At 39.6% G+C, this 21878-nt stretch overlaps 1 protein-coding gene across 3 annotated transcripts in view; it reads right to left on the reverse strand.

The window, feature by feature from the left end:
* Positions 1 to 21878, reverse strand: part of SH3RF3 (SH3 domain containing ring finger 3) — a 572673-nt gene that overhangs the window by 44267 nt on the left and 506528 nt on the right. For all 3 annotated transcript variants that reach the window (XM_056556016.1, XM_056556015.1, XM_056556017.1), the window contains 2 exons: positions 8832 to 9079; positions 5400 to 5734 (listed from right to left, as the gene is read on the reverse strand). In XM_056556016.1, the coding sequence (XP_056411991.1) occupies positions 5400 to 5734; positions 8832 to 9079 (583 nt within the window). The remainder of the gene's footprint in view (positions 1 to 5399; positions 5735 to 8831; positions 9080 to 21878) is intronic.

Here is a 21878-nt window from a genome sequence, read left to right on the forward strand (position 1 = left end):
TGCTGACACTTGATGCCCGTATCAGGAACTGTCCAGAGCAGGAGAAAATCCCCATAGCAAACCTATGCTACTCTGGACAGTTCCTGACACGGACAGAGGTGTCAGCAGAGAGCACTGTGGACAGGACAAAAAAGAAATTCAAGAAAGTAAAGAATTTACTCTGTAACATACAGCTGCTAAAAAGTACTAAAAGGATTAAGATTTTTTTAATAGAAGTAATTTACAAATCTGTTTAACTTTCAGGCAATAGTTCATTTAAAAAAAAAAGTTTCCCTTTAAGGTCATAAAGGTGTGAATCAGGAATCTACATTGAAAGAAACAAAAACATTTTTTTGGGGTAAATTGAAAAAAACAAAACGCCCTTTTGCATTTAGGGTCTTCTGTTTCTACACAGTACACTTTTCAGTACAAATTACAAATTTTCGATATCCAATTTATATACCGTATTTATCGGCGTATAACACGCACTTTTTAGGCTAAAATTCTTAGCCTAAAGTCTACCTGCGTGTTATATGCCGATAAGCCGCTGCAGTTCAATGATTTAAAGCGGGCGCTTTAAATCAATGAACTGCAGCGGCTTTGCAGGTGCAGAGACCTGCCGTCGTTGCCGGCTTCTCTGTCCCTGCCTGTCCTGAGGTCTAGAGCCCTGCTGACGCCCTTCTCTCCCCCTGGCTATCGGTGCCGCTGCCCGTTCTCTCCCCCTGGCTATCGGTGCCGCTGCCACATTGCCGGCGCCGATAGCCAGGGGGAGAGAAGCGGCGCCGGCAATGGGGTAGCGGTGCCGACAGACAGGGGGAGAGAAGGGGCAGCAGCACCCATTGTCACGTCACCCGTCATTGCGCCGCTTCATGCAGTACATAGCAACGACGCAGGGGACGCACACCGGAGGCCTGAAGCAGCGCGGACCCGACACCAGCAACAGGTAATTATACAACCTGGAATGGAGGAAGCAACGGGGCAGCGGCACCGGGTGCCGCTGCCCCTTCTCTCCCCCTGGCTATCGGCGCCGCTTCTCTCCCCCTGGCTATCGGTGCCGGCAATGGGGCGCCGGCACCGATAGTCAGGGGGAGAGAACGGGCAGCGGCGCAGATAGCCAGAGGGAGAGAAGCGGCGGCAGCAGGGCTCTAGACCCCAGGAAAGGCAGGGGGAGAGAAGCGGGCAGTGACGGCCTCTCTCCCCCTGCCTTTCCTGGGGGTGTATCGGGGTATACGCATGCACACACACGCACCCTCATTTTACCAAGGATATTTGGGTAAAAAATATCCTTGGTAAAATGAGGGTGCGTGTTATAGGCCGGTGCGTGGTATACCCCGATAAATACGGTTGGTTTGTTTTATTTTGACTCCTTGAGGACCCCCTTCCTGTACCGTTACCGGGGATTAAAGCGTGCTCATGAGCGGCGCACGCTTCAAACCCCATGGGTCCCAGTTGCTATGAGCAGCCAGAACCCATGGTTAATGCCGGGCATCACCGATTGGGTCGATGCCAGCAATAACCCTTTAGATGCTGCAATCAAAATGTTATCTTCTGACCCCTATTTTTCCGCATACAAGGCTATATGGAGGCAAATTTTTTGCGCCGTGATCTGTAGTTTTTATCGGTACCACTTTTTCTTTGATTGGACTTTTTGCTTTTTATCATTTTGTTTCTGATATATAGTGTGACACAAAATCTGTATTTTTGGTGTTTGATATTTTGTTATGTTTACGGCATTTATCATGTGGAATAATAAAGATTACATTTTAATAGTTTGTACATTTACACCCGGGGCGATACCGAATATGTAATATTTTTTTTTTTTTTTGTACAATGGGAAAATAAGGGTAAGTTAAAGGGGTATTACAGGCAAAAACTTTTTTATATATATCAACTGGCTCCGAAAAGTTAAACAGATTTGTAAATTACTTCTATTAAAAAATCTTAATCCTTCCAATAGTTATTAGCTTCTGAAGTTTTCTGTCTAACTGCTCAATGATGATGTCACGTCCCGGGAGCTGTGAATGATGGGAGAATATCCCCATAGGAGCTGGACAGCTCCCGGGACGTGAGTCATCAGAAAGCAGTTAGACAGAAAACAGCAACTCAACTTCAGAAGCTAATAACTATTGGAAGGATTAAGATTTTTTAATAGAAGTAATTTACAAATCTGTTTAACTTTCCGGAGCCAGTTGATATATATAAAAAAAAGTTTTTGCCTGGAATACCCCTTTAATTTGTAATTAGGGGAGTGGGTTTTATATAATTTTTTAAACTTTTTTATTTTTATTTTTTATTTACAAAAGGGGACTTTGATATGCAATCATTAGATTGCATTTACTGTATAATGCACCCCCGTTATTAATGTGAAGGAGTTTCTAACTAATATATATTGTATGAGCCCCTTTCTTTGGAGGACTGCCCATATGGAAGACCATTTTTACTGCAATTTTGAGTGGACTTGCTGTATATTCATACATGTTTTTACATATTCTCTTTACAAAAACTATTTCTGTGTTTTAGAGCTTGCTATTCTGATATGTGCTCTACTATACTTCTGCATGTCTTTAGGTTTTTATACAATGAAATATAGATTTTTTTTGTAAAATCATAAACAGATACAGAAAAAATTTATAGGATTTTCCGGACATCACAGATCCCCCAAAGTTGATTGTGGCATCTAAAAAAAACCTGTTCAAGCCAGCAGCTCAGTGGAGGACCCATACCTGCTTCCTCGCCGTGCGATCATTGCTGGGTTGCTCCAGGATGCCTCAGCCAGGATACCTCAGCCTCGAGCACCGATTAACATTGATCTATGCTATGCTATGGCATAGCATTGAACAGTGTATGCAATCCAAGGATTGCATGTAATAGTCCCCTATGGGGACTATAAAATGGTGGGGGGGAAAAAAGTAAAAAAAAAAAAAAAAAAGAGTTAATAGATGTGAATTAACCCCTTCCCTAATAAAAGTATGAATCACCCTCTTTTTTCCATGAATTATTTATTTTAAACATAAGCATATGTGGAGTCGCCATGTCGCCATGTGCATAAATGTCCAAACTATAAAAGTATAACACTAATTGAACCGCATGGTCAATGGCCTTTACGTAAAAAACAAATACCAATGTTCAAAATTGTGTATTGTTGGTCACTTTGTATACCCTAAAAAAAATTATAAAAAGGGATCAAAAAGTCCCATCAAAACAAAACTAATGTTACTGAAAGAAATACAGATCATGGTGCAAAAAAAACAAGCCCTCACCCATCCCTGTATACAGTAAAATAAAAAATGTTTAGGGGTCAGAAGAGGACAATTTTAAACATACTGATTTTGGTGCAAAAAGTTATAATTTTTTAACAAACGTAAAACAAAATCAAACATATATGAGTTGGGTATCAATTTAATCGTATTGACCTACAGTATAAAAGAGAAGGTGTCATTTTTACCAAAAAAGTACACTGCGTAGAATCGGAAGCCCCCAAAAGTTACAAAATGACATTTATTTTTCAATTTTGCACAAATATTTTTTTTTCTGGTTTTTCCGTAGATTTTGTGGTGACATGATTGATGTTAACACAAAGTACAATTGGTGGCACAAAAAACAAGCCCTCATAAGGGTCTGTAGGTGGGAAACTGAAAGGGTTATGATTTTTATAAGGTGAGGAGGAAAAAACTAAAGTGCAAGAAAAATAAAACTGTGGTCCTTTAGGAGTTAATTGGAGTTGTGTTTATAGTGCAATGCAGTTTACACAACTACCATTTACATCTACATGTGTTATTTAAACAGTAAAACAGTCCTCTTGGCTGTATTTTTTTTTAGCATCCCAGCTCTCTATTGGAATATGGTGCTTATCCTGTATTCATGCCCTAAATGTTCAAGATGGGAAGAGCCCAGAAGAATATTTTTGTATGCATGGAGTCAGATGAAGCCTATATGGCAGTGTTTAAAGACTTTGGGGGACGTTTATCATGGTCTTTACCATTTTTGTGTAAAACTTATAGAGTTGCATCAATCCAAGCTTTGCTACGACTTTTCACATAGAGCAATTCACGGGGACATTCAATATATCATTTGAGACTTTTATAAGAAGTCACTAATTTATATGCAATGGACCACTTTTATGCACAAATCACACCAAATCTGACAAAGTAAAAAGTGTCCATACTACACAATATGTCATCATTATCACTGATGCAAATTGAAACCAAAGGCAGAGACACATTCAGAGGACACAATCAGACTGTTCCATATGTGTGAATAGGAAAGACGCTTGAGGAGATGAACAGGACAGCAGCCGGTATACTAGAATATAGTACTACTGCGGGGTGCTAAGCTCAAAATAGCTAGACAACTTGCAAAATACAGTAAAAGAATAGAAGCTTGCACTCACCGCTCTTGTAGAATATTTCATAATAGGTATGTGCTTCTTCTGGCCTCAGAAGCCCACACCTATTGTACGAAAATGGCTGTTTGCCTCAGAGCACCCCGCATCAATGAAGTCTCCCTGCCGGAACAGAATGACCGTATGAAATATTCTACAAGAGCAGTGAGTGCAAGCTTCTATTCTTTTACTGTATTATCACTGATTCTTCTATATACAATTCATGAAAGGCAGTGCAACTTTTTGATATTTTCCCAGCTATGTCAAATAAACAGGGAAAATGGTAAAAAATAACAAAAAAATAAATAATGTACATCACACATCCCATGATAAATTCCCACCTTAGTACTTAAGAAGCCTGCAGGGTCAGACTACACACAGAAATTGTCTGTAGTCTGTAACCATGAAGACACATACTAGTTTTTTTTTTTCTAAGTAAGTGAATTTGTCAAAAGTTTTTTCATTTTGTTATTTTTGTTGCATTGGGGCATACACATTTATTTGCAAGAAAGGTCAAACTTTCACGTCCATTGTTGCAATAGCTGCAGCAAGCTTTATTTGTGTATATGCTTCCTCCAACCATAGAATCAGTTCTGTTGTTTGTTCTTCATAGATGAAACACCTACAGAGATTTCTATAGATGTATTTCGTCTGCACAGGAACACTTGTCCACAGATAAAGTACAAATCAATGGGAAATGTTTAAAAAGAAAACTAAATACAGATAAAGAATTAGTTTTCCAGACAGGACAAACTTATATTAAACTATTAAATTAGCCAGGGCTGGGAACACTTGCTATAGAAAGGCTTTCTGTAATAAGCACCAGATTTTCACTGTTCATTATAACACATACATATCTAAAAGACAGACCTGGAAAATCACAACAGGAAATGCCAGCAAAGTCGTATGTAAGCAATTTCCTTTAAATGGTCTACTGTTTTATTTGGATCATTGCAGAAAGCATGGAGAAATTTCATTCCCATTAGAAATTTTAAGAAGACACTTAAGACACTTTAAGAAGACCCAAAAAGACACTTACTTTCTCAGTCTTCCTGTCTTCTGTCTTGCAGCCGTTGTTTGTAGGGCTGGAGGTTGGCGTGCAGTTGACTGGGCCATTGGTCTCAGCATAAATGCTGGTTGCAGTTACATTCGGAGGTGTGATGGCTGCTGCCGTTGAAGTTAAAGGAATAATTGGCCGAGGGCAGTGGGCTGCGACAGAAGTTTGTACAGAGGAGTGCTGCTGAGACATGTGTTGTGGAGAAACAGTTGACTGTGGCCTGTTTGGACTAGCTGGGAGTCGAGATGGGGAACTGTGAGTCCTTATAGGTGAAACAGTAGCTGTGGGACGTTCTTGAGGTTGTGCTGAAGGATGTGCTACAAGAGATTAGGAAGGAAAAATTGATCATAAAAAATGATGGTTGACACATCTCAGCTATGGTGTCAGTGTCAGGATAACATAACACACTGTACTAGCCAAAGAAATGCATCACATCTGTCTACACACAGGTGAGATACAGGGGGATAAACTGGGTCCACTCTGAGTTATATATAAAAACAATAGTGCCCTCCCACCAGCCCAGGAGCATAGTCACATACCTAAGGGCACAAGGGGTCCCCATTGCAGTACTCCTTTGCTGGTGGAAGAACATAGAATTAAATACAAAATAATTGTGTACAAAAATGAATTGAAGTATTTGGAGAACAAACTCAACTTGTGGCTATAGAAAGTTACTGCAAGAACTTAGATACTGATGAATGGCTTTGAGACCAACTTAATGATGGAACTCTGCAAGGTGTCGAACATCTATAGAAACTAAATAGCACTCTTACTCCAAAAGTAAGGCCGTCCAATTTAGGAAGATTTATTGTGTCCTGTGTATATGAGGGAAGTGAAGTAACAAAGTGTCTTAAAGGTGCTATCCAAAACAGAAAAACAGAGCTAATTTCTTTCAAAAACTGCTCCCTCTGTGTCTCCAGGTTGTGGGTGGTAGTATAACTTGGCTCCATTCACTTCAATGGAACTGAGCTGCAGAACCACACCTAACCTGGAGACAGATGGGGAGCGTTTTTTGAAAGAAATTAGCTCTGTTTTTCTAATCCTGGATAACCCCTTTATCAACATATACACCCAAATTCTAAGAATGACTTTCAACACTGGAAACTATCAGTTCTACATTTGAGTGGATCATGGCCCTTAGGAATTGGCCATGTGGCCACCCTAGGTTAGGTGGGGAAGAAAAATTTTAATACCGCATCACTGATAATTTCTTCATAACGTAACCTCTTCAAGACGTTAGAGGTTTTTTTATATTCATCTGTATGATCTTGCCCTAAAATCTCATAATTTGAGGAACTGTCAAGAATAGACAAATAGTGCAATATTGCTCAGCATTGAGCACTACAATGCCACCTATCCAGCCTCCCCTCTCCTTCCCCGCCCCCCTCCCCCCCCCCCCACTCAAGGACGGAGAACAAATGTGAGCAACTTACAGTATATTAAAGGTAACCTGCTTTCATGCTGCCTGAGCCACAAGTCATTGGGTAGTCCCCCGCAACTTCTTCTCAGCCCATCCAGCTTTAATTCATAGATCTCTCTTTATATCCAAACAGAGAAAGATATAGAATTCAAGGCATGTGGGGCACAGAGAAGTCACTGAAGATGACCCCGATGACTTGTGGTTCAGGCAGTATGAAAGTGATGACAGAATACAACAGATTCTCTGCTGCTACAAACTTGTCAGTACACAGCTTGACATCCCTGTGCATGGACCAGCTAAAAGTGCTACAGTTCCTTGATCTAGTACGTACAGGTGAGACTCCAAAAATTATAATATCGTGCAAATGTTCATTGTATTCCATTAATGCAACTTAAAAGGAAAGGAATCATGAAGTGCTCCAAAATCTCCTGGTAGACGGATGCGTTGACCCCGGACTTAATGAAGCACAGTGGACCAACACCAGCAGATGACATGGCTCCCCAAATCATAGTAATTTTGGGTTGTGGGGGGGGGGGGGAGGTTGGGGGTTTTCATGAGCTGTAAGCCATAATAATCACAATTATGACAACTCACGGCTTGATCTATCTTGATCTATCTCACATATATTAGTTTCACCTTTTAAGTTGCATTACTGAAATAAATGAACTTTGCACAATATTCAAATTTTTCAAGTTTCACCTGTAGTTAAAAAAGAGACCAATGTCCAGCCAAAAGTACCATTTCTTTACCAAACATCATAGACTTTTGGTGTTATTTGCACTGCTCGAATGTTTGTTCTCATGGAGTTTGATAAAGAATAAAAATAGAGTTTTAAAGGGTAGCTCCCACCATCCATTTTTTTTTTCTTTCTGTCCCTGCCTATTGCCCATCTCTCCCTAACCCCCTCCCTCCCTTTACATTTTTTTTTACTATATTAAAATCCCTTTTTGTCTGCCTGGTAGTGTGCTCACTACCAAGCAGACTTCCCCAGCAGGCACCACGTCACTGATGCCTGTTGGGGCCGGCACTTCCGCCCTTAGCTCACTATACAGGGTGCCTCCAGCTGTTTCACCACTACAACTCCCAGCTTGCCCTGACATCTACTGGCTGTCAGGGCATTCTGGGAGTTGTAGTGGTGAAACAGCTGGAGGCACCCTGTGGTGAAAACAATAACTTTGTTTAACCAGCGCAGCAGTGCTACTTCGGGAGCAGCAGCGGCGGCGGCGGCAGCGGCGCTCTCCCGAACCCCGCTCCCCACCCCCATACCTCTAGTGCTGAGTGGCGGCGCTCCCCCGAACCCCGCTCCCCACCCCCATACCTCTACTGCTGAGCGGCGGCGCTCCCCCACCCCATTCCTCCAGTGGTGAAGACTTACCGGAGGATCAATGAGCTGCCTCCGGACAGGGTAACGGCCTCCAAACAGGGTAACGGGGGCGGGCGGGCGGGGCCGCGCCCGAGGCCAGTGGAGCTGGCCAATGCGTGCAGCCCCAGCTATCAGCGTGCTCGCTCTCGCCTGTTTGATTGACAGGCGGGAGCGAGCACAGCAGTGACTGGATTTCGACTCATTGCCAGGCTGAAATGAGTCGAAATCCAGTAGTGACGTCACTGCAGAATGCATTCGGCCACTAGGAGGGCGACCCCTAGTGGCCGAATTTAAAAGTGATTTTAAACTTGTTTAAAATCACTTTTTTTAATTAAAGTATATTAGAGATATGTTGTAGTACTTAAGTACTACAACATATCAATTTTTAGATTTCATGACAGTGCCCATTTAACTGTAACCCTTGGTGCTGGACATTGGATGTATTTTCGCTACATATTAATTAGATCCTCTGCTGTTGGTATCACCAATTCTTTATTCTAGCATGCTAACTGTAAATTTTTGTTTAAATAATGATAAAACTTTAAAGACTATTCAAACCAACTTTTAAACTTTATATATTTGTACATCCAGACGGCACCGGTCTTTAATTCTGTTTTTCTACAGTACTTACCCATCTGTACAGAGGTGCGTGTGTGGTTAATAGCTTGCTGGTTGGAAATCTTAGGTGAATTGTTCTGAGAGGATGTTGGAGATTGGTGAGCATGTATCTGAGGTACCGTAATAGGGAGAACAGGTCTGACAACATTGGTACAATTTGTCATCCCACCAGGAGATGCATGTGAAGCTAATGGCGAACTTCTGCTTGCGAGGGGAACTCCCATGGTGCAGTTTCGTGACTGGGCAAATCCAGCAGGCATCCTAAAGCAATAAAACAAAAGCAAGCAACATGAGATAAAATGCTTGAGTCTCCTGCTCCAGATAATATTTCTGTTACATTTACCTTTGGTTTATTTTACAGCCAGACATTTTCAATACAACAAATGCTATTCCACTTATAATGTAGTAAAATCTTTTCTGTGTCTTTATAAACATGAAAGATTATATTGATAAAAAATGGTGTCAACTGACTGATACATTCAATAACATTGTTAGTGTGATACTATCAATACTGTTCAAAAACCCATGAGAGCGGTATATGTTCTGTCTTATTTTTATCTGTGATGTATTGTAACTGGGGTAGGAGAACAGTAGATGGAATGAAAGCAAGTATAACCAGCTCACCTGGGTGCAAGGACTAAGCTTTGGAACACCACTACCGAAAGAAGAAAGTCCTGTATAGACTGACAAGCTAAAGTCAATATTTTTTATATTCCATATAACTGCTTACAGGAGGGTTACTCTCCTAATCATAAATATAATTGTTCTTATGACTAAGAGCTACTATAAGTTTGAAACATGTAAAATCCACCCTCTTGTATGCAGCTTTATGGACTTTAATAAATCATGAATTTTACATGTCAGTCTATACAGGATATTCTTTTTCACCAGTATTGAAGTATTTAAAGGGGGAAGAGGTGTGTAGTGGTGTAATCTTTAGAGAAATTGATTAATTGATTTTTACCCTAGACAAGTCCAAATTCTATGCTAATTAATTTTTGTAAAAAAAAATTATATTTTTTTAAAAACAAAACTCTGACTTACATGCATAGACTTACAATACAAAGGATTACATTGTGGCTGTCTGCAGAGTTTAGAAGATTACTACATATTTTAAAGCAGCAACTCGGTATTAAAACAGTATACAATATATATATATATATATATATATATATATATATATATATATATATATATTTTGCTATTAGTTAGTAACTCCCTGCAAAATCAATTTACGCCTCTGAAAAGGTGTCATCCAAACAGTGTACATTATTAGTAATTACCCTTGACATTACCAGTTCTTCTGGCGCATTACCCTTGGCAAAGCCAGTTCTTCTGGCGAAACGTCGGGTAGGCTAGCAACATTGTTTTAGACAGGGAATATACAAGTAAAACCAAAACATTATGTGGTGACACAGCAGCCAGAGGTGCAGGTATCAAATACACCTGCCGGCAGATATAGCTACATATTAGGAGGTAGTGTGATTCCAGACTATGAAAATGATTTAAAACATTGGAGGCCGAAAAATATAGGAGTATGTGAGGGCACCCTATAAAGGCACAGATGTATCAATAGTCACAAAATCCCAACAGGGGTATATATATCATCCTCCTATACAGTCTGAGAAGGTGCAAGAGACCTCTAAAGGGCTGCTGCTATAGGTACCTCCAGTTATACATCCCTCAAAAACTATAAAGGAGGGCTTCAGTCCCCCTAAATAAATTGGGGACAGAGACAACCAATATTTCACCACTAGTATGTCAAAATACATACAAAAATTAAAGGCATAGAGTCCCTGATAATTTTAAACAAACACTATTTATTATATATTTGTAAATCTTATTTTAATGCATACCAATAAAAATTTGTTTTTAGTGGTACCCTAGTATAGGGTTTTTTTTTCCCTGAGGGGGGTTGTCCCTCCAACGGGTATTGGAAATAATCATTATTAGTAAATGGCATGTACCTGTTGTGCTCAAACTTTGGCGTACAAGAGGAAAAAATTTGTCACTTAAGCATAGTAAATTCTCTTCTAATGTATTTTGTCTACATACTTTTGTTTTTGTTCTACATATTTTTTTTAAATGAACCTGCCCTATATTCTACATGAAATAGCTGAAGCCATATAGCAGCTTTTATGTGCTGCATAACTTACAAGAGATAGCAAGTATGCCTAATCTTTGGTGCAGTTTGTATGCAGATGCTCCTGCTTGCTCACAGTGGTGATCTTACTGCGCAGTGTGAAAGTTTATGCTGCAATAGCCCAGTTGAAGCAAAACCTGTACCTAAGGCTGATTTTCTATGGTTGTAGGTAAAATATAAAAAGTTAAATGATTCTATGGAAGAAACAGTATTAGGTCATAGTTGCCAAGTTACATTATCTCTGCATACTTTCTGTTTTTAACTACTTCTAGACAGGGCCAGTTTCACCTGTTTATGACCAGACACATTTTTTTGTTTTTCCTAGTATGCATACAGTTTTAACCCCTTAAGGACTGAGGGGTTTTCGGTTTTTGCACTCTCGTTTTTTCCTCCACCCCTTTCAAAAATCATAACCCTTTCAATTTTGCACCTAAAAATCCATATGGCTTATTTTTTGCACCACCAATTTTTTTACCCAAAAATCTACAGCAAAACGAAAAAAAAACATCATTGTGCGACGAAATTGAAGAAAAAACGCCATTTTGTAAATTTTGGGGGCTTCCGTTTCTATGCAGTATATTTTTCAGTAAAAATGACACCTTATCTTTATTCTGTAGGTCCATACAATTAAAATGATACCCTTCTTATATCGGTTTGATTTTGTCGTACTTCTGGAAAAAATCATAACCACATGCACGGAAATTTATACGCTTAAAATTGTCATTTTCTGACCCCTATAACTTTTTTAATATTTCTGCATATGAGGCGGTACGAGGGCTCATTTTTTGCGCCGTGATCTGACGTTTTTAGCGGTACAATTTTTATATTGATCGAACTTTTGATCGCTTTTTATTCATTTTTTCATGATATCAAAAGCGACCAAAAATACGTTATTTTGAACTTTGGAATTTTTTTGCGCGCACGCCATTGACCGTGCGATTTAATTAATTATATATTTTTATAGTTCGGACATTTATGCACGCGGCGATACCACATATGTATATATTCATTTTTCTTTACATGGTGTTTTTTTTTTATGGGAAAAGGGGGGTGATTTGAACTTTTATTAGGGGTTAAATGACCTTTGTTAACTTTTTTTTTTCACTTTTTTTTTGCAGTGCTATAGCTCCCATAGAGAGCTATAGCAGTGCACACACTGATCTCCTATGCTGATCCCTGCAGAGCCATAGCTCTGCACGGATCAGCGAGATAGGGGCTCTATTGCTCAAGCCTGTATTTCAGGCTTGGAGCAATCAAACCCCGATCGGACGACGCGGACACAGGTAAGGAGACCTCCGCCTGCGTCCCAGCTGATCGGAACATCGTGATTTTATCGCGATGTCCCGATCAGCCCGACTGAGCTGCCGGGAAGCGTTTACTTTAGTTTTCAGACGTGGCGGTCAACTATGATCGCTGCGTCTGAAGGGTTAACAGCGCGCGGCACAACGATAGGTGCTGCGCGCTGTTAGCCCAGGGTCCCAGCTTTGATTAGCAGCCAGGACCGACCCGGTGTTATGCGGGGTCACGGCGTGACCACGTTTTTAACACCGCGAGCGAGCTCAAGACGTGCTGGTACATCCTAAGTCCTTAAGGAGTTAAAGGCTATAAAGTTTTTTCTTGTTCAGTTATTCAAATAATTATTGCAGAATTTTTGCTAGACACATAAAGCTTTTCTGTAATTTTGTGTTACTTTTTATATGTATACATGTTTTTACAGTGGGGATCAAAAGTTTGGGCACCCCAGGTAAAAATTTGTATTAATGTGCATAAATAAGCCAAGGAAAGATGGAAAAATCTCCAAAAGGCATCAAATTACACATTAGACATTCTTATAATATGTCAACAAAAGTTAGATTTTATTTCCATCATTTACAATTTTAAAATAACAGAAAACAAAAAAATGGCGTCTGCAAAAGTTTGGGCAAGTATCACAGCTTGTAAACGCTTTTTGTAGCCAGCCAAGAGTCTTTCAATTCTTGTTTGAGGTATCTTTGCCCATTCTTCCTTACAAAAGTCTTCCAGTTCTTTGAGATTTCTGGGCTGTCTGTCACGCACTGCTCTTTTCAGGTCTATCCATAGATTTTCAATTATGTTGAGGTGAGGAGATTGTGAAGGCCATGGCAAAACCTTCAGTTTACACCTCTTGATGTAATCCCCTGTGGATTTTGAGGTGTGTTTAGGATCATTATCCATTTGTAGAAGCTTTTTCCCAGATGGCATCAAGTTAGCATCCAAAATTTGCTGAAATGTTATTGAATCCATTTTCCTTCTACTTGTGAGATGTTCCCTGTGCCACTGGCTGCAATACAACCCCAAAGCATGATTGATCCACCCCCATGCTTTATTTGCTGAAATTTTATTGAATCCATTTTCCTTTTACTCGTGAAATGTTCCCTGTGCCACTGGCTGCAATACAACCCCAAAGCATGATTGATCCACCCCCATGCTTAACAGTCGGACAGAGGTTCTTTTCATTAAATTCTGTTCCCCTTCTTCTCCAAACGTACCTTTGCTCATTCCGGCCAAAAAGTTAAATTTTAACCTCATCGGTCCACAGAACTTGTTTCCAAAATGCATCAGGCTTGTCTATATGTTCATTTGCAAAGTTCAAACGCTGATTTTTGTGGTGAGGATGTAGAAGAGGTTTTCTTCTGATGACTCTTCCATGAAGACCATATTTGTACAAGTATCTCTTTATAGTGGAATAGTGTACCACAACTCCAGTGTCTGCCAGATCTTTCTGGAGTGATTGTGCAGTCAAACGTGGGTTTTGAATTGTTTTTCTCACAACCCTGTGAGCTGTTCTGTCTGATATTTTTCTTGGTCTTCCAGATCTTGCTTTAACGTCCACTGTTCCTGATGACTGTCAATTCTTAATTACATTCTGGACATAGGATATTAACATCTGGAAATGTTTTGATATCTTCTAATAGCCTTTTCCAGCTTTATGAGCGTCAACTATTTTCAGTTTCAGATTTCTAGACAACTGCTTAAAAGAACCCATGGTGCTGATTGTTGGGGCAAGGTCAGATGAGTCCGGGCATTTAAAACCTTTGAGATTGACATCACCTGGTCTTCCCAGATGATGATTGAGAACAATCCATGACACTGGCAGGTCTCAGCTTTGCAAAGGGGGCAGTGCATGCTATAAATTCTGCAGGGTGCCCAAACTTTTGCAGACAAATTTTTTTGTTATTTTGAAAGTGTAAATGAGGGAAATAAAATCTAACTTTTGTTGACATATTATAAGAATGTCCAATCTGTAATTTGATGCCTTTTGGAGATTTTTCCATCTTTCCTTGGCTTCTTTATGCACATTAATACAAATTTTTACCTGGGGTGCCCAAACTTTTGATCCCCACTGTATAACTGTATGTACAAAGATAGGCTACAAAATTGTCTCAGTGACAGACAAGCGATACCACCCTACTAACAAAAGAGGCTGCGCAGCAGCCAAGGTGTGCCAAGAAAAGATATTATCCTGTATAATAAAGTGCCCTTCCTAAGTAATGAGTGACCAGTATATACAATGCGTGAATCTATATCCTGTAATGTAAGAGCAGCCAAGACGCAGGGAATCAGTAGACATCCTTAATCTTTATTTTTTTTCATGCCATAGTCAAATATACATGAGAATCGTAGCGACCGAATGCATGGTATAAGATTTGCCGTGACCAAAAGCCTGATACATGTGTTATGAAGTCTGTATATCCAGTATAAAACGTATTCAAGGTATATGTGTTGTAACGTCCGCATAATGTAGAGATGTATGCATGGAATAGTGATGTATATGGTGTGGTAGTGTGTCTAATCTATGTATACTAGTGAATGTGCCTGGTATATGTATGCATGGTATGAATGAAGAAATAGATGGTCCAGCGCAGGATAACGTGCAATAAAAGCCAAAATTTATTGTAGATTCAAGCCATAGGATAGCAGGACACAGGGTTCAACCCTTTGTCCTGCTATCCTATGGCTTGAATCTACAATAAATTTTGGCTTTTATTGCACGTTATCCTGCGCTGGACCATCTATTTCTTCATTGCTACTTTGGTGTTGGTTCACACGGTGCCGTGCGACAGGCATCTGGCTGGAAGGGTGAGCTGAGTTATCCTATACTCTTATGCATGGTATGCATACTAATTATAATTATATAACATACCCAAGGAATGGCAACATATAGCAGCCTTGTGACTACTTTATGGGTGGAGTGATGTGAAAATACACAAGACTTCACAACAGAAATTGAAGTGCTGGCACTGCTCTCCCTCTATATATTCTCCCTTAAACAGTCTGTGTGCGTACTCTAGCAGCGTATCTTCATGCGGTGGTGCTCATGTACTGCGATAGTGATAGGATGAATGCAAATCCAAATAATCAAGAAGAAAGTACAGGCAACTCACCACGTTGTAGTAACATCGTGTTTATTTCTGGGACATGCAGGTAAAGCGGCTCCACGCCACACCGGGATGCCGAACACTAGTGCGTTAACCGATGACAGCTGTTTCTTTCCTTTCAGGAACTTCAACAGATCGTCTCCATTCACCTGTGCACGTGACTATATATCTCCTCCTTTACTTGTGACGTCGTGCCGAGGTGAGCGGAGCTTCAATCTTACAAATAGATTTACCAATATTAGATTTATAGAAAAATTACTTATAAACCATAACATAATTGTGTATAAGTGAAAATAGCATTACTGCTGTGGTAAAAAACTGTTTAAAACCAGGCTGGTAAAAACAGAACTATTTGTAACCAAACCGATGTTCAGAGAAAGACTCCCATATCTATTCTATCATTTAACCCTCTCATGTCTTGAGCTCCCGTCCTCAATATCCAGCGGGCTTCTATTTCTCTTAATTTTTTCACATTATCTTGATCTGGTTTTATTTTGACTTTTTCTATGCCTAAGAATTTTATATTTTTGATGTTTCCTGCATGTTCAGAGACCACGTGTTCTATCAGTCGCGGTGAACCTTTTTTTGTCACTATAGAGTGCATGTGTTCTCTGAATCTGATATTCATGGGTCTGATTGTACTGCCTATGTAAAATCTCATACATTCACATATGATTGCATATATTACATTTTTGGATCTGCAGCACATAAAATCTGTTATTTCTCTGGTAATGCCACCTATGTTAATACTGTTGCCAGTTATAAAATGGTGGCACCAGTTGCAATTTCCACATTTTTTATTTCCTCTGATTATTGATTTATTTAACCAGTTTTCTTCTGTTGTTCTTTTTTCAGTTATTTTACTTTTTACTAATTCGTCTTTTAAATTTTTTGTTCGCTTAAACGCTATCATGGGTTTTTCTATTTTTATTTTACCAAGAATCTGGTCTCTTTCTATTAAATGCCAGTTTGTGTGTATAGATCTTTTAATTACTTCATGCATGGGACTATATTTGAATGTAAATGTAAACCTCTCTTTCTTTATGTCCTCATCTTTTATTTTAGTGTGTTTTCTGTGTCTCCTATTTTTTAATAGTGTGCTCCTGTCAATTTTTTTAACTCTTTCTAGTGTGTTTTTTAACATTTGAGGTGGATATCCCCTATCTTCTAACCGTTGTATCAATTCATCGGCCTGAGTATTAAACGCCTCTTCTGTGCTATTTATTCGTCTCAATCTGAGTAGTTGTCCATATGGTATTGCTTCTTTTGTGTGGGAGGGATGGTAGCTTTTATAATGTAGTAGGGTATTGCTTGCGGTTTGTTTTCTGTACCCTATTGTAGCGAGTGTGTTGTTTTGTTTTTTTATAAGAACGTCCAGAAATTCTAGTTCTGTATTACTATATTTGGAGGTAAAAGCCATATTCATTTGGTTGGAATTAAGATATTCAATGAAACTCTCAAAGTCTTTAGGACAACCTTGACAGGAGCACACTATTAAAAAATAGGAGACACAGAAAACACACTAAAATAAAAGATGAGGACATAAAGAAAGAGAGGTTTACATTTACATTCAAATATAGTCCCATGCATGAAGTAATTAAAAGATCTATACACACAAACTGGCATTTAATAGAAAGAGACCAGATTCTTGGTAAAATAAAAATAGAAAAACCCATGATAGCGTTTAAGCGAACAAAAAATTTAAAAGACGAATTAGTAAAAAGTAAAATAACTGAAAAAAGAACAACAGAAGAAAACTGGTTAAATAAATCAATAATCAGAGGAAATAAAAAATGTGGAAATTGCAACTGGTGCCACCATTTTATAACTGGCAACAGTATTAATATAGGTGGCATTACCAGAGAAATAACAGATTTTATGTGCTGCAGATCCAAAAATGTAATATATGCAATCATATGTGAATGTATGAGATTTTACATAGGCAGTACAATCAGACCCATGAATATCAGATTCAGAGAACACATGCACTCTATAGTGACAAAAAAAGGTTCACCGCGACTGATAGAACACGTGGTCTCTGAACATGCAGGAAACATCAAAAATATAAAATTCTTAGGCATAGAAAAAGTCAAAATAAAACCAGATCAAGATAATGTGAAAAAATTAAGAGAAATAGAAGCCCGCTGGATATTGAGGACGGGAGCTCAAGACATGAGAGGGTTAAATGATAGAATAGATATGGGAGTCTTTCTCTGAACATCGGTTTGGTTACAAATAGTTCTGTTTTTACCAGCCTGGTTTTAAACAGTTTTTTACCACAGCAGTAATGCTATTTTCACTTATACACAATTATGTTATGGTTTATAAGTAATTTTTCTATAAATCTAATATTGGTAAATCTATTTGTAAGATTGAAGCTCCGCTCACCTCGGCACGACGTCACAAGTAAAGGAGGAGATATATAGTCACGTGCACAGGTGAATGGAGACGATATGTTGAAGTTCCTGAAAGGAAAGAAACAGCTGTCATCGGTTAACGCACTAGTGTTCGGCATCCCGGTGTGGCGTGGAGCCGCTTTACCTGCATGTCCCAGAAATAAACACGAAGTTACTACAACGTGGTGAGTTGCCTGTACTTTCTTCTTGATTATTTGGTGATGTGAAAATACTGTTGTCAAGAGGATGTCCTTTGGCATGCTGACGGACAGCACTGGAGCATGGCTACCTGATACCAACCCCCCCCCCCAGCAGAATCAAATCGCTGGTGACTGTCAGCAGCCCCTAGCAGGACAAGGGCTGCAAGCAGATCGCAGAAACGGTCTGCTAAGAGGTAATGAATTTCCCCGAACGCTGCTCCAGACACCGCAATGCAGCAGGAGCCTCCGTCACCCCAATCAGTATTTAAGACAACAGTACACAAGCGGCAGCCTCCGCACTGGAGGTCAGCCACGGTCTTACCATGCAGCCCGACACAGCTCTCAGGAACAGCCTTCATCCGCAAAATGGCACATAACGCCCGCCAGTAGGTGCAGGGGCGTTAAATACGTATACACGACTCCTGAAAGCCCCGCCTAGAAGTGCAGGGGGGGTTAGACATCCAAACCCCTTGCACAAATACAGCCTGATAGGCTTAACACATAACAAAATAGGTGGAATAGAAACTTTGCTTGAAAAAAAACCTAAAAAAAACAAAAGCAGATGTTCTGTATTCAGCTTCTGGGCTGTTTGGCAATCTTTGTTCCCAATGGGCAAAACATGTTAGTTGTATCAAACATTCCATAAAAGATGATGCCTGAAAGCATAAGCAGCTATTTTCCCTCAAATAGCATTAAATAGACAAATATTCACTTTCAGAGCAAAAGGTGATTTAAATAATGTTTGTATTATTTCATGTTATATCATATTTGTCTTCATACATCTCTATTTATCAAAACTGTTGTTCTCACTCCCACATCTATATGACGTACCTATCCTTTGCTGTGACTTCAACACAGGCAACATTTATTCATCAGGCAACATTTATTATTACATTACAGCTTATAAATGTTAGATCAGTGATGGTTTGACCACTGGGACCACAGGAAATGTATCATCCAGTCCTCCATTTCTCCTCACCTACATATCTAAGCATTAGCCGAGCCAAGCACAAAACTCTATGAGAAGTATGGAAACTGGAATGTGAAAGTTGAGTGATGGGAATGGGGCAGCAGGGATCAAAAGGACACAAGTGGAGGACCCAGAAAGCATCAAAGAGGTATGGTAGTTGTGGAAAGTACTATTTCTTTTATTATTTACAGAATTTTAAACTGGCATCTTTAACAACATCTTTAACCCCTTAAAGGGGTATTTCGGGATCTAACATTTTATCCCCTATCCAAAGGATCCAGATGTCTGATCGTGGGGGGGCCACCGCTGGGACCCCCTGCGATCTCGCTGCAGCAAACACATTGTATGTGGAGACGTTACGCCCCCTCCCATAGACATGAATGGAGGGGGTATGGCGTGACGTCATGACCAGGGCGTGGTGTTACGTCACGTCTCCAGTCCCGGAAACAAGAGGTTTCCAAAACTGGAGACGCAGCTCCACATACAATGCGGGTGCCACAGCAAGATCGCGGTGGGTCCGGGCGGAGGGCCCCCCGCGATCAGACATCTTATCCCCTTTGGATAGGGATAAAATGTTAGATCCCAGAATACCCCTTTAAGGACATGGCGGGTTTTGGCCTTGAAGACGCAGACAATTTTAATTTAGCATTTTAGTTTTTTCCTCCTCACCTTTTAAAAATCATAACCCTTTCAATTTTGCACCTACAGACTCATATGATGGCTTTTTTTTTTTTTTGCGCCACCAATTCTACTTTGTAATGACATCAGTCATTTTACCAAAATTTTTTGGGCAAAAACTAGAAAAAAATCGTTGTGCGACAAAATTGAAAAAAAAACACCCCATTTTGTAAATTTTGGGGGCTTCTGTTTCTACGCAGTGCATTTTTTGGTAAAAATTACACCTTCTTTTTATTCTGTAGGTCCATACGATTAAAATGATACCCTACTTTATATAGGTTTTATTTTGTCTTACTTCTGGAAAAAATCATAACTATATGCACGAAAATTAAAACATTTAAAAATGTCCTCATTTGACCCCTATAACTTTTATATTTTCCCGCATATGGGGATGTATGAGGGCTAATTTTTTGCGCCGTGATCTGAAGTTTTTATTGGTATGATTTTTGTTTTGATCAGTCTTTTTGATCGCTTGTTATTTATTTATGGTATAAAAAGTCACCAAAAATATGCTATTTTGGACTTTAGAATTTTTTTTACGTATACGCCATTGACCGTGCGGTTTAATTAACAATATATTTTTATAGTTTGGACATTTACGCACGCGGCGAAACAGCATATGTTTATATTTTTTTTTACAAAGTTTTTTTATGGGAAAAGGGGGGTGATTCAAACTTTTATTAGGGAAGGGGTTAAATCATCTTTATTAACTTTTTTTCCCCACTTTTTTTTGCAATGTTATAGCCCCCATAGGGGACTATAACATGCAGTGCATTGATTGCCTGCACTGATCAATGCTATGCCATGGCATTGCATTGATCAGTGTTATCGGCGGTCGATTGCTCAAGCCTGGATCTCAATCAATCACTGATCGGACGTGGAGGAGGAAGGTAGGGACCCTCCTGGTGTGTCCTCAGCTGATCACGGTGGTCCCGATCAGCCCAACTGAGCTGCCGGGATGTATTTTTTACATTTTAAACGGAGCAATCAACTTTGATCACTGTATCTAGGGGATTAATACCAGACATCAACGCCATCGGTGATGTCCGGTATTAGCAACGCGTCCCGGTTACCGTTAGCCGCCAGGACCAACCCGACATGACGCAGGGTCACCGAGTGACCCCGCGTTATATCGCGGGAGCAAGGTGTACAGGTACGCCCTGCGTCCTTAAGAGGTTAAGAGCCTTAACTCTTTTTACTTTTCCATCTGTGGACCCAAATGAGGGCTGTTTTTTTCATGACCAATTGTATATTTAATTGTACTGTAAAGTGTATGGCGCAACCAAAAAATTTTCTGTGGGAAATTGAAAATTTGTGGAGGTGGGAGGGTTTTACATAGTTCACTTTACAGTAAAACTAACACAGTTATCATTGTTTTCTTTGGAAAGTGAGGTTTAATTTTCATTTTTTTGCTTTGGTTTTCCTTATGTGTGACATATTTATCATACTATAAAGGTGGGGAGGGTGATACATTTGTCACACATAAGCAAAATACAATAAGTCACTTCAAAACATGATTCTGCGATTTTTACAAAGTGCTCTCCAAAGGCTGTTTTGTAAACCAGATCTGACCTGGCTTAGGTTTGCAACTTTTTGGAGGGGTTTCCAACATTTTTAATGCCTATGTGCGACATTCGCATTGCATAAGTTTGTGACCACAGCAAAGTAAAAACTGAAAGTTGCTTAGATAAAGCTGTTAGGTACTTTCTGTGTACCCACAAAAGTCGCAAAAAAAGTTCTTAGGCACATGTGCTACATTTTGTGCGCCCAGCATAAGCAAGGATAATATTTGAATTACCCCAGATGTGAGATACTTAAAAGAAATGTTTCTGTGTTTGTGAATTAAACTTGCTTATTAATAAAGAGATGTAATCAAAGCAGCATTGACACTGATTTACACAAGTCTTCATGCTGTATAAGAGTAGAATTGGCAAATGTATTTTGAGTTAGCAGGCAGCCACATTGTATGTATAATGAGAACATATTTCTGTTCTTCATATTCAGCACAAATGGATGTATTTTATATGGGAAAACTTCATAAAGGTGCTGCACGTGAGGATCAATGTGAAATCTTAGTTTTTTGACCGTGGGTACAATTTAAAATGGGTCTTTCTACTGTCAAGAATTGCACAGGACTTCTAAAACTTTTTCTACTGAGGCCACACCCAACAGACCATAATTATGTCTAGGCCTCACCAGATAGACCAATGGAATGCCTGGACCTCACCAGACAGACCAAGGGAATGCCTGGGCCTCACCAGACAGACCAAGGGATT

Source organism: Hyla sarda, chromosome 2 (assembly GCF_029499605.1).
Source record: "Hyla sarda isolate aHylSar1 chromosome 2, aHylSar1.hap1, whole genome shotgun sequence".
NCBI lineage: Eukaryota > Metazoa > Chordata > Amphibia > Anura > Hylidae > Hyla > Hyla sarda.